Source organism: Eptesicus fuscus, chromosome 5 (assembly GCF_027574615.1).
Source record: "Eptesicus fuscus isolate TK198812 chromosome 5, DD_ASM_mEF_20220401, whole genome shotgun sequence".
In the NCBI taxonomy this organism is placed as follows: Eukaryota; Metazoa; Chordata; class Mammalia; order Chiroptera; family Vespertilionidae; genus Eptesicus; species Eptesicus fuscus.
This window is the reverse complement of record NC_072477.1, coordinates 9394386-9408690: the sequence shown is the minus strand read 5'-3', so window position 1 is coordinate 9408690 and position 14305 is coordinate 9394386. Positions and strand designations below refer to the sequence as shown.

Sequence of the window (14305 nt, the reverse complement as noted above, 5' to 3'; positions counted from 1 at the left end):
AGACTTAAGCAGACACTTCAGAAGAGAGTCTATTCAAATAGTCAATAAACATGATCTGGTGCTCAATCTCATTGACCATGAGGGAAATTAAAACTCTAGTAAGATACCACTACATGCTCACCAGAATGGTTAAAATTAAAAAGCTGACAATAGCAAGTGTTGGCAAGAAAGCAGAGCAATGTGAATGATCATACTCTGCTGATGAAAATGTAAACTGATATAATCACTGTGGAAAAGTTTGCTAACTTCTACTAAAGCTAACGATATTTATAACCTACAACCCTAAAATGCCATTCTGGGACATATACACAACTGAAAAGCTTGTACATGTGCACCAAGAGATAAGTACAAGAATGTTCAAAAGCATCATTATACATTATTGACAAAAACTGGAAAAGACTCAAATGCCCATCGACAGTAAAACTAGATGAACTGCAGTATATACTTGTTACATAAAAATACCTTATGCAGCGGTTGCCAATCGGTGGTCCGCGGACCACCAGTAGTCCGTGAGGTCGGAAAGGTTGGCGACCGCTGTCTTGTAGTATGCTCTACAGAAACACTTCTGTATCTCATCCATTAGAAAACAATAGATAAATACACTCTCTGTACAGATATAAAAACAAACTGAAGCTTACTAACAACAATGTGAGTAAATTTCACAAACATAATGCTGACTGAAAGAACTCACAAACAAAAGAATATATACTGAATATGTTATTTCATTTATAGAAAGATCAGAAAACATACAAAAAACTAACCATAACATTTAGGAATATTCAGTTAGGTGGTAAAAAGTAAGAAAAGCAAAAAAGCGACACTGATTGCTCTGAAGTGACTGGAAAGGGAAAGATGGAAGCTTTGGGGCTGCTGGTTCTACTCTCTTTACTTGAGTGGTAACTACACACACGATTTGCTTTGTAATAAATCACTGCGCTATAGGTTTCTTTGTTCCTTTTTTTCTACATGTGTTTTATATTTAGATCAAATTTTCTTCAAAGCTTATAATCACATTGGAAATAGTATATACACATAAAGTTTTTTAAATGTTTAAATTATCACCATGTTTTCACTCTTTTTGTTCCATTTAAAACAGAACCCACAGTATAAAGTAGTATTTTCTGAATTAAGCTAAACAATAAAACAGGTAGCCTGACATTGAGTTCAGAAAATAAAAATAAAATATGAGGTTATGAGGTGAGATTCTATCCTCATCCTGTTTCAAAAAAACTATGTATACAATCCAAGCACAGCTCATGGTCAGAGGGGTGCCAAGAGGGAGTGATGATGCCAGAGAGCCTAAAGAGTGTGCACCCCCATGAGCCAACACTGACTCCTTCAACACATAAACAACTACAAACGTCTATGGTAACAAGAATGGCACTGTCAAGAGTATGACTCACTGCCTTTATAGGCTATACCTAAAAACGAATATTCTGATTTCATTTTTCCTTTATAAGGAAGCCACTACAGAATTCCAATGTTCCCCTCAAACAGTACACAGTGATATCAGTTTTTAAGTTCAAGAAAACTTTCTCTCAATTTACAAAGCCACACTGTTGTAAAGTTACAGAATTGCCAACACATCTCAAAAGCCCTATTTGAAATTTCAATATTAATTCAAATTGTAACCTCTGGATGGATAGGCAGGTAGGTGATAAAGCCAGCACAGTACAAATTTAATGATAAATCTGTTTGCTATCAAAGCAGGAAGCTATAGTTGAAATCAGACTCATTAGCAAGTGAGTGAAGCAACAAAACAAATTTCAAATATTTGAATCATAATTTAAGTCACAATTGATATTGGCCTGCTCTATCTTCTCAAAATCTCCGTATCAGCCCATCACTCACACATGCATTTGCACATACAGCTTACACATATTTTACTTCTACAATTAGGTACCAAGAATACTTTCCTGACTTTCGTTATATAAAGTAATTCTCTCTCCAAAATGCTAGAAATCAGATGGCTTCACCATATCCTCAGTGAGCCTATAATCTAAGTTTAAGCCAATTTCTTAGTCAACTAAAAAGTTAATATTAACAACACAATGACAAAGAAGAAAAAGAAAAATGACCACATATTGCCAGGTAGGTACTTCTTACTTATTTTCTGATTACGAAAAAACCCCACAGAAAATAAGTTAAATGTATAAGAATAGATAATTTATAAATTGTGGTACATCCATATAATTTAATACTATAATGCCATTAAAAAGTAATGAATATGAAAACATGTTCATAATATATGATGTGAATAAAATAAATTGCAAGACTATTTACATGGCTTAATCCCATTGCTGTTAAACAGGTATGAGAGGAAGAGAAAAATCAATTAATCATGGTATCCTGTGAGCCAGAGCTTTTAAAAACTATTTTTTAGAGATATATGAAAAACAAGACATAAGATTCATCTTTCCTTGTTTCTTAAAAAAAAAAAAAAAAAAAATCACTCCTACTAGACCTTCTTCGCTTATAGATAACACTAAACTCTATACCAAAACCCAAAGGCACTGGAGCATGAATAAAAGCAATGCAGATTCTGGACAGGATTTGACTTGGAAAAAAAAGAGAACAGTATGAAATTAGTTACCTGTTTTTAATAACTTTTAGCCTCAGGGCAGGCCAAGGTTGGCACTGAGCAGGGCGGGTAAAACTCCAATAGAAAATCCAGTCTTTCTGGCCTAAAGAACCAGAAGACAAAGTTCAGAGCAATCACAGCAGCTAGAAAGTAAGGTGGGAATCTTGGAAAGGAGAAAACTCCAGATTCTGTGAATAAAGTCTGCTCAAATACCTGGCTGATCCCTGAACCACACATGTGTGGGACAGACTCCAGCTAAGGATAATAAAACTAAGCTGAGGTAAGAGCTGCCACTACCAAGTTGCAGAATCCAACCAAGTTAATTGCCTGCTGAAAAAAAAAAGGAAAAGAAAGTAAAAAAAATAACCCTCTGAGTAATATAACAGATTTGAATCCCTAAAATATAATATCCAGCATCCGGAATACAATCCAAAGTTACCAAACACAAAGAAATGGGAGAATATGACCCATTCTCAAAGAAAAAGACAATACACAGAATTCAAACCTAGATGACCTCAATGTTAGAATTTTTAGACAAATGTGAAGTTCAAAAATATAAAAGAAAATGGCTCACAATAATGAAAAATATGTCTAAAACAGAAAATTCAGTTTATAGGCTTAACAACTGAATGGAGATAACAAAGGAAAGAGACAAATAACTTGAAGATAGATCAATATTATCTAATCTTAAGACCAGAAAGAGAGAAAAAAGATCAGGGGGAAAAAAAGAAGTCTCGGAAACACATAAAACAATATCAAAGAGTCCTACATATGAGTAATTGGAAACCCAGAAGAGAAAAAGGGGCAAAAAAAATATTTGAGGAAATATTCTAGGTCTTGATAGGAGTTTTTATTACACTAATATATGCATTTGTCAAACTCAAAAATTACACACTTAAAAGTTGGACAGCTCAACTGCATGTAAAGTTTATGTTGAAAGAAGAAGACTAAACAAATACTGAACTCTAGTAAATGATATAAATGCTTAAATATTCAGAGGAAAGTCTACTAATGTCCATAATTTAATCTGACATGCATCCTCCTCCACAAGAAAGTATTAATGCACAGAGAAATGAATAGGTGAATATATGTGATAGGAAGTATACTGATATGTAAAAATCTATGTGGTACATATGTAGAGGTAGTTACCATTTAATTCTTTCAATTTTCCTGTATGTTTGAAAACTTTTCATAATAAAATTTTGAGAAAAAATAATCATTGTGACTGACTGCTTCAATCCACTAGAACAAATTATTTTTAAAATACAAGAGTTACATGTTGTTTCCTCTTCATTAGTCCATTGACCTCTACAATATCAGCCAAAATTCAAGCCAATGAATCTACCTCATTCAAGCAGCTATTTAGACTGGCAAGTGTTATTTATAGACTGGGGAGCATAGTGGTGAAGAACATTGCTTCCTTATTTCTCTTTACACCAAACTTTAGAAAACAGTAGACAGAATGTTTTCTCTATTTACTGATCAAATCCAGAATAATTCCTCTATTTTTTCCTTCTAGACATATGAAGGATAACTGATTATAATTATACTAGTGGCCCGATGCACGGATTCGTGCGCATTGAAAGGAAATTAATTAGAAGAAAGATTCGTGCAGAAATTACGTTACTGCAAAAAATTACATGTCAAAATAGTATATATAATATCCTATATAATAAAGAGGTAATATGCAAATTGACCATCACTCCAAGGCCACCACAAGATGGCCACACCATGTGGACACAAGATGGCCGGCAGGGGAGGGCAGTTGTGGGCGATCAGGCCAGCAGGGGAGGGCAGTTGGGAGGGACCAGGCCTGCAAGGGAGGGCAGTTGGGGGCAATCAGGCCTGCAGGGGAGGGCACTTAGGGGTGACGGGGCTGGCAGAGGAGGGAAGTTGGGGGTGACCAGGACTGCAGAAGAGGACAGTGGGGGGGACCCAGGCCTTCAGGGGAGGGCAGTTGGGAGTGACCAGACCTGCAGGGGAGGGAAGCTAGGGGGAACCAGTCCGGCAGGGGAGGGCAGTTAGGGGTGACCAGGCCGGCAGGGGAGGGCAGTTAGGGGCAACTGGGCCAGCAGGGGAGCAGTTAGGCGTTGATCAGGCTGGCAGGGGAGTGGTAAGGGGGTGATCAGGCTGGCAGGCAGAAGCATTTAGGGGAAATCAGGCAGGCAGGCAGGTGAGCAGTTGGGAGCCAGGATTGGGCCTAAACGGGCAGTCGGACATCCTTCAAGGGGTCCCAGATTGGAGAGGGTGCAGGCTGGGCTGAGGGACACCCTGCCCCCTCATGCACAAATTTCCTGCACCAGGCCTCTAGTAGTATTATAAAATTAAAATACAAAATATTTTAATATATATCACGTATGCGCGAGTCAACAGTTATTTTTAAATTGCCAGTGCGCATCATATGTACCAGACGGTCAGTCACGTGCGATTGGCGCCAGTGAGAGCTTTATATGTATAGCGCATGTGCAAGTCAGTTGGTTGGACGTATGTACAGTTGGTCACTCAGCCTTTTATATATAGAGATTACTCCTTTGAAAAAGGCCAAATATAGATACAAATGTGTTGTATTATGGTCAGATTTCATAATGAGAGCTTTCAAAAATACTATACGTTAAGTTCCTCTACAGAAAGAGCAAAACGTAAAATTTGTGGGTAAAAGATATACCTTTATGTTAAATAGAGCAATAACAACATTGAAAGGCTACATGCTGATTTTTAAACCCTGGAATTTTCTTGTTTACCTTCAAGTTCCTCTAGATGTGAAGGAGTTCCTTGCGTCCTGGGCTGAACATAAGACAACTTAAACTTGGGCACCACAAATGGTACTTGTTTGCCATCAGATGGTAACTTGGAAAGTAAATAATCCTCAGTACAGCCAACCTGAGGCTTCACACACACAGAAGCCAGTGGAGGTACACAGACGGCAGTATTTTGACTACTAGAGACTCCTGTTTTAAAGTCAGTTTCCACGGAAACTGCATAGAAAAGAAGGGAAAGAAAAAGAAAAAAAAAATCATAAATATGTATTCAGATTTATATATAAAAATCTAAACCTAACATGCTTTGGTGCTTATTCAATCATTTCAGAAGAAACGGCTGATACATAAACTACTCTTGGGTCCTACCAAGCACTTCTGGACTCTACATTAATTCTGTCCAGCCAATATTCAAGCAATTAATATACTACTGCCAAAGTATATTAACATCGTAATGGTTAAAGGAGGTTTTAAAGACTCATTCCCACAAGAGTTCATACATGGAAAAACAAGTTTATTTTGAAGTTAATTGCACAATACTTTTAAGTAAAATCTAGTCATTTAAAACTACTCTCAACAAAGCAATTCTTCTTGTCAACACTAATAGTTACATCAGTCTTAAATACATAAAACAATTCTGAAAAACCTAAACTTAGGTCTCTTCACCAAATCACAAAATAAAATATACCAGTACACTGACCCTAACATGATAGCATCTCTCCTTGTGCTAGCTTCTCTGACCCACTTTGTTTGATAGAACGATACATGATTCCTAAAATGAGTGAGTTAGGGGGGAGGTAAGGGACACCCAGAGTTAATCCATCTGTAATACTCATGTCCAATCCTCCTCTTCCCTTACTTCCTTCTTCCCATTCAGCTTGCTAACATCCTCTTCATACTTCCATACCAAATGCCATCTTCTTTGTGGGATTGTCCCAGGGTGCCTCCTGGGTTGAATTCATCTCTCCGCCCTATACCCCGGGTATTTTAATATTTACCTAGCGTGCCTTATATTTATGTTTCTGCCTCCCTCGTGCAGCTAGGGAATATGTCTCATTTATTTTTATATTACAAAATGCCACAAGTAAGGGGACATTAAATAAATGTTTGTTGAAGTCATAAAATGAAACTCACAGTTGGGCTTTTCTGTTTCACCATAGAAACATCCTCTACAGCAACTCTTTATAAATTCTGTTGCCATTACACTCAATTTCCAATATCCAGCAAAAGATGCACACTTCCAACTTTAATATTAATCTGTTGGTAGAAAAGAAAACAAGTTAAAATAATCGTGCTTAATGCCATTAGGTATCACTAAATAAATCAAATTATCTGTCTTTCTAAGATGTTCAAATGTTTAGAGGAAGGCAGATTTTTCTTCCTATTTGTAATTTTTATAACCTGGGCTCCTTATCCTATCTAATAATAGACAAATATGCAAATTGACCATACCTCCGACACACCCACAAGCCACGCCCACCATCCAATCAGAGTGAGTATGCAAATTAACCCAAACCAAGATGGCTACAGCCACAGAGAGCAAGGTTTCCTAGGTAACAGAGGAAGCCAAGCTTTCCGCCTGCCCTTGCCAGGCCTAAGCCTCCACTCAAGCTACAGAGTTTCAATTATAGAAGGTAAACAAATTCAAACAAATGGCGGCAGAATGGAGCTTGAGAGAGCAGGCCAGGGTTGCCGCCAGCAACAGGGGAAGCAAAGCTTTCCGCACACCCTGGCCGGGCCCACCCGCTTAAGACAACAAAGTTTCAATTATAACCCCAACACAAATGGCTGCCGGCCTTGGCCTCGGAGGGAGCCCCAGGCTTGGCTCCGCTCCAGGCTACAAAGTTTCAATTGTAGAAGGAAAATAAATTCCAGATACCAGGGCCTCTGCTTGGGTTGCCAGGGGACATGGCCGGCCTGCAAACCACCACAGGCCCCTCGCTCAGGCCGCCCCACACCCCAAGGGAACCCCTGCCTGATCCGGGACGCCCTTCAGGGCAAACCAGCTGGCCCCCACCCCTGTACCAGGCATCTATCCTATCTAATAAAAGAGTAATATGCAGACTGATCATCACTGCAACACACAATATAGCTGCCCCTATGTGGTCAAAGATCCTGCCCCCATGTGGACACAAGATGGCCACTACAAGATGGCCAGCAGGAGAGGGCAGTTGGGAGGCACCCGGCCTGCAAGGGAGGGCAGTTGGGAGGCACCCTGCCTGCAAGGGAGGGCAGTTGAGAGGGACCAAGCCTGTAAGGGAGGGCAGTTGGAGGTGATCAACCCTGCAGGAGAGGGCAGTTAGGGGTGACCAGGCCAGCAGAGGAGGGAAGTTGGGGGCAAACAGGCTGGCAGCAGAGTGGTTAGGGGGTGATCAGGCTGGCAGACAGAAGCAGTTAGGGGCAATCAGGAAGGCAGGCAGGCAAGCAGTTGGGAGCCAGCAGTCCTGGATTGTGAGAGGGATGTCCGACTGCCCGTTTAGGCCCGATCCCACGGTGGGATTGGGCCTAAACGGGCAGTCGGACATCCCTTGAGGGGTCCCATATTGGAGAGGGTACAGGCTGGGCTGAGGGACAATCCCCCTCCGTGCACGAATTTCGTGCACCGGGCCTCTAGTAAGTTAATAAAAATGGAATTGAACAATCTCAATGTTAAATCTGAAAAAAAGAAAATCCCCACTCTCAATTTTCTCTTTGGCCTCATATATCTAAATTGTTGTCCAAGCAAAATTTGAAACATAAAATGGCCCTCATAAAAAAGTGTGAAAAAAATTCACTTGCTCCAAATCAATTCTTTTAGTAACCCAAAGACCTTATAATGGAGGCCAATAAACAAATAATTTCATACTTTATGAGTTAGCTTAATGCTCAGGATTACACTAACAGAAAAATATACCTTAAATACTGTAACACATACATGCAACCCCATCTAAGTCACAAATAAGATATGTTGAAAATAAAGGGAGTCTGTTAAATTTACCAGAAATGTAAGACGGTATAAGGAGATACATTTGTTGTAGGAACAGTGCGCCAATCACAAGGCACATTTCATGGACAAGTTAAATGGGCATTCAAGAAGAAGACTCCCTCTGGCTTTTGGGTTCAAGGTGGCAAATTAGGAAGATCCTGAGCTCCTCCTCTCATTGACACCAAAACTACAACTGCACACAGAACAGCTATCTCAGAAAACAACCTGAGGACTAGCAGAACAGATTTTCCACAACTACGCATATAAAGAAAAAGCCACACTGAGACGGGTAGGAGGGGCAGAGGCTCAGTCTAGTCAGGGCCCACCCTAATCTCCCTTCCCCGTGTGGGGGCTCACAAGTGGGAGGGATATCACAACTACAGAGGTCCCCCACCAAGAGCGAGGGGTCCAAGCCTCAGCCTGGGGGACCTGCACCAGTAAGAGGAGCCTCTGTAGAGTCTGGCTTTGAAAACCAGCAAGACTTATTCTGGGTGAGCCAAAGGGCGGTGCTCTTTCCAGCACGGAGGCAGCAGTTTGAAAAGCACCTGTGTCATAGATGAAGGTGATAGATACGTTGACCAACTTTAAGGCATGTGCTGGAGGGGCAGGGATCTTTCTCCAGAGTCCAAAGTGCTGGTGGGCGCCACTTTCCCCCCATTGTTTTGCTCTCTTTCCACCTAACTGGTCTGATGCTGGCAGGCGCCATTTCTGACTCTCCATTAACCTTGCAAATACTGTTCATCCCCCTAGCATTTCCCTGACGACCTCTCCAAAGCTGATTCTGCCCTGCCACACCAGTGGGCGACCTCAGCCAGCATCTGTGCACACAACGTGTCTACAACAGTCTGCAAAGCTGAAGATATGCCCTGTAAACCGTAAAGCAACCACTAAATAAGAAAAGAGGGGTTTAACTAATAAGCCAAAAAGTTGATCAAACGGAATTAAAGAAAAAAAATTTTAATGTAAAGCAGAAAAAGGGAGAGGAGATAAAGAATAACTGGGGTGAACAGTAAACAAATAGCAAGATTATACAGCAGGTGGAACACAAAAACAGGTGGGATGAATAGGAAATAGCAAAATGATACATTTAAACCTAACTATGTCAATAATCACATTAAGTGTAAATGCTTTAAATATGCCAATTAAAAGGCAGAGATTGCTAAGACTGGATCAAAAAGCATGACCCAAGTATATATGCTGGCTATAAGAAATATACTTTAAATATAGACACTCATGAATATAGACACAAAAATCCTCAACAAAATACTAGCAAACAGAATCCAGAAACATCCTATATAATAAAAGGGTAATATGCAAATCGACTGAACGGTGGAATGACTGGTTTCTATGACACACACTGACCACTAGGAGGCACACGCTCAACACAGGAGCTACTGGCCAACCTCTCAGTCCCTTCCCCCAGCCGGCAGGCTCCGATTGCCCGATGGCAAAAAGGGAACCGCGGGTGGGTGGCGGCGGACATGGGCAGCACCAGGCCAAGGCCCCCGCCTGCTGGTTGCCCCACACACAGAGGGCGACCAGTGTCAGGGGATGGGGCCAGCGAGCAGGCAGGAACGGCCAACCTCTCTGTTTCTTCCCCCCGGCCAGCAGGCTCCAATCGCCTGATGGTGAATGGGGAACCGGGGGTGGGGGTGGCAGGGGGCAGGGCCAGCTGCCGGCAGCCAGGGAAGATGACCCTGATCACAGGCCAGGCCTAGGGACCATACCTGTGCATGAAATTTCATGCGCCAGGCCTCTAGTATGAGTAGAATTATATATCATAACCAAGCGAGACTTATCCTAGGATTGCAAGGCTATCTTAACATCTGAATATCAATTCATGTAATACATCCTATCTAATAAAAGGGTAATATGCAAATTAACCATCACTCCATCACAAATATGGCGGCACCCATAGTCACAAGATGGCAGCGCCGAGTCCCCTCAGCCCCGCCGGAGTCCCCCAGTCCTGGGGGGGCAGCCACTGAGAGTGGGCAGCGTGAGTGGCCTGGCGGAATGCTTGCTTTGTCACCGTGGCAATGAGGCAAGCGTTCCGCCTCGGCCACGGAGGGCCTCTGGGCAGTGGGCGCGGAGCAGCCGGGACAGGACGCTTGCTTTGTCGCTGCGGTGACGAGGCGAGCATCCTGCCCCGGTCGCAGAGGGCCTCTGGGCCGTGGAGAGCCTCTGGGCAGTGGGCGCAGAGTGGCCAGGTCCTGCAGAGAGCAGAGAACCACGGGGAGTGGGCCTAAGCCATCAGGGCTCCCGGATTGGAGAGGGTACAGGTAGGGTTGAGGGACCCACCCCCCCATACATGAATTTCGTGCACTGGCCTCTAGTTACATAACAATCAACAAAAACTACATGATCAGCCAAAACCGGTTTGGCTCAGTGGATAGAGCGTCGGTCTGCGGACTGAAAGGTCCCAGGTTCAATTCTGGTCAAGGGCATGTGCCATGGTTGTGGGCACATCCCCAATGGGGGGTGTGCAGGAGGCAGCTGATCAATGTTTCTCTCTCATCGATGTTTCTAACTCTAACCCTCTCCCTTCCTCTCTGTAAAAAATCAATAAAATATATTTAAAAAAAAACAAACAAACTACATGATCATCTCAAATATTTTCTTAAAAATCTGAAAATTCCAATACTCTTTCATGCAGAAAGGAAGGAAAGAAGGAAGGAAGGAAGGAAGGAAGGAAGGAAGGAAGGAAGGAAGGAAGGAAGGAAGGAAGGAAGGAAGGGAGGGAGGGAGGGAGGGAGGGAGGGAGGGAGGGAGGGAGGGGGGAGGAAGGAAGGAAGGAAGGAAGGAAGGAAGGAAAGAAGGAAGGAAGGAAGGAAGAAAGAAAGGAAGATCAAACAAGGAATAGAAGAGAATCTTCTCAACAAAAACAAGAGCATCTATGAAAAACCTACAGCTAACATCACAGTAGCTGCTGAAAGACTGAATCCTTTCCCTCTGAGCCTAAGCACAAGACAAGGATGTCTACTCACCAACTTCTGTTCAACACTGTCCTGTAGATTCCAGCTAGCACAATTAGACTAGAAAGATGTAAAGGGCATACATACTAGAAATAAAGAAACAAAGAAATAAAATTCTTTATTTACAGACAACTTGACCTTGCAAATAAAAAGAGCAAAGGAATCCACTAAAAACTAGTAGAAGCAATAAACAAGTTGCGTTCAGTTTTCAAAGCATAAGGTTGATATACAAAAATTAATTCTATAGGGTGAGGCAAAAGTAGGCTTACAGTTGTGAGTATGTGGAACACAGAGTTTATTCTTGTATTATTATTTATTGTATTATTTTCCATATGAACAACTGTAAACCTACTTTTGTCCCAACCTGTATTTCTATACACTAAAAATGAACAATCTAAAACTGAAATGAAGAAAATCATTTCATTCATAAAAACATCTAAGACAAACCCTAAAATATTTAGGAATACTTTAAAAAGAGAAGTGAAAAACTTGTACACTGAAAACTATAAAATATTACTGAAAGATATTAAAGAAGCCATCAATAAATGAAAATATATCCCATGTTCACAGGTTGGAAGATATAATATTATTAAGATGGCAACACTCCCCAAATTTTCTACAGATTTAACACAATCCTTTCCAGTTTCTTTCTAGAAAGAGATCCTAAAATTCATATGGAAATGCAAAAGACACAGAGCAGCCAAAACAATCTTGAAAAAAAGAACAAAGTTGGAAGATATACTTCTCAAAATTTACTACAAAGCTAAAATAATTAAGGCTGTGATATCGGAATAAGAAAGACATATGAATCAATGAAATAAAAATGAGAGCCTAAAAATAAGCCCTTACATTTATGGTCAATCAATTTTTAACAAGGTGCCAAGAAATTTTAAAGAGAAAAGAATAGTCTTTACAACAGATGGTGCTGGGACAACTGGATATCTACATGCAAACAAAAAAAAAAAAAATGAAAGAAAGAAACTGGATAACTACCACATACTGCAAATAAAAATTAACTCAAAACTGATCGCCTAGGAGAAACCAAGATGGCGGCATAGGTAAACACCTAAATTGCTGCTTCGCACAACAATTTCAAAACTACAACTAAAAGACAAAACGGACATCATCCAGAACCACAGGAAGGCTGGCTGAGTGGAAATTCTACAACTAGAAGGAAAGAGAAAAGCACACTGAGACTCACAGGAGCTGCAGAAGGCAGAGGTACGGAGGCGCGTGCATGGAGAGGGCTGGCAACTGAGTACACAGCTGGCTTTTTCAAGCGGGAGGGAGGCTCTGAACTACAGTTCTGGGTGAGACTCTGGGGACCCAGACTCATATGGGGAGAAACTGGACTGTCTGGCAGCAGGTGAAACTCAAGGGCGGCTTTCTCTCAGAGGTGCTTGCAGTGATTACCATGGGACACTGAGACCCAGGGGCCTCTTAGGGCAGGGCTGACGGGAAGCCATTGCTGTTTGCTCCATCCTGAGATTCCGCCCCACGAAGCCATTGCTGTTTGCTCCGCCCTGAGACTCTGCCCCATCCAAGCTGAGCACAGAGACTTTTGCATATGAATGGTCTGGTCCTTTGAATTCTAAACTTACCTAACAAACTGCAGCTGAGTCAGTGAGACCCAGAACATCCAAAAGAAGGCCCAAGGCCCCACAGCAGCTTGCATTTCTTCACAGCTGGGCCTCATCTGGGCACCTCCAAACCCCAAAAAAAGAAGAGGAATCTGCAGATCTCTCTGTAGCTCCTGCTGGGTGGCCTCAGGCAGAGCTAAATTAGCACTTCCTTGGAGATCCAAGAGCCAGTGTACCCAGGAGTCAGAGTGGGACCATCCAGATTACAACTCCTCAGATCCATAAGGGACATACTCAGGGGGCAGACTCAGTGAGCACCAAAGCCCCATTGAAGCAAGTCTTGTCTCATAAGGGTGTCTCCAGCACAGAAGTTCTCCTGTCATAGACACAGCTGATCCTCACAGCCAATGGGCCTGGAGTCAATTCCTCCCAGTGATACCAACAACAATCAAGGCTTAACTACAACAAGACTGCACCACAAAGGGGTGCACCAAGAGTGTCCACCTCAGGTAACTGGGGAGGCTGAGCCACTGGGCCCTATAGGACACCTAGCACACAAAGCCACTCTATCAACTCAGGGCAGCAGCCAAAATGTGGAGACAAAGAAACAGGTCACAAATGAAAGAAATGGAGGAAAGCAAACGACTAGATATAGAGTTCAAAACCACAGTTATAAGGTTTTTCAAAAAATTTTTAGAAAAGGCTGATAAATTTAGTGAGACCCTCGAGGATATGAAAAAGGACCAACTAGAAATTAAGCATACACTGACTGAAATAAAAAATAATATACAGAGATCCAACAGCAGACTACAGGATCTCAAGAATCAAGTCAAAGATCTGAAATACAAAGAAGCAAAAAACACCCAACTGGAAAAGCAAAAAGAAAAAAAGAATCCAAAGATATGAAGATAGTGTACGTAGGCTCTGGGACAACTTCAAGTGCACCCTTGAATTATGGGTGCCAGAAGAAGAGAGAGAGCAAGATACTGAAAACCTATTTGAAGAAATAATGACAGAAAACTTCCCCCACCTGGTGAAAGAAATAGACTTACAAGTCCAGGAAGCGCAGAGAACCCCAAACAAAAGGAATCCAAAGAGGATCATACCAAGACACGTCATAATTAAAATGCCAAGAGCAAAAGACAAAGAGAGAATAGTAAAAGCAGCAAGAGAAAAACAGTTAGTTACCTACAAGGGAGCCCCCATATGATTGTCAGCTGATTTCTCAACAGAAACTATGCAGGCCAGATGGGAGTGGCAAGAAATATTCAAAGTGATAAATAGCAAGAACCTACTACCAAGATTACTCTACCCAGCAAAGCTATCATTCAGAATTGAAGGGCAGATAAAGAGCTTCACAGATAAGAACAAGCTAAAGGAGTTCATCACCACCAAACCAGTATTATATGAAATGCTGAAAGGTATTCTTTAAGAAGAGGAAGAAGAAG

The 14305-nt window shown here is 41.7% G+C and overlaps 1 protein-coding gene across 3 annotated transcripts in view; it reads right to left on the bottom strand.

Moving 5' to 3' along the window:
- TC2N (tandem C2 domains, nuclear) overlaps window positions 1–14305 on the bottom strand; it is a 42212-nt gene that overhangs the window by 18695 nt on the left and 9212 nt on the right. For all 3 annotated transcript variants that reach the window (XM_028155925.2, XM_028155926.2, XM_054715825.1), the window contains exons 2-3: window positions 6472–6594; window positions 5323–5556 (exon numbers count right to left, since the gene is read on the bottom strand). In XM_028155925.2, coding sequence (XP_028011726.2) covers window positions 5323–5556; window positions 6472–6538 — 301 coding nt within the window. In that variant the 5' untranslated portion in view covers window positions 6539–6594. The remainder of the gene's footprint in view (window positions 1–5322; window positions 5557–6471; window positions 6595–14305) is intronic.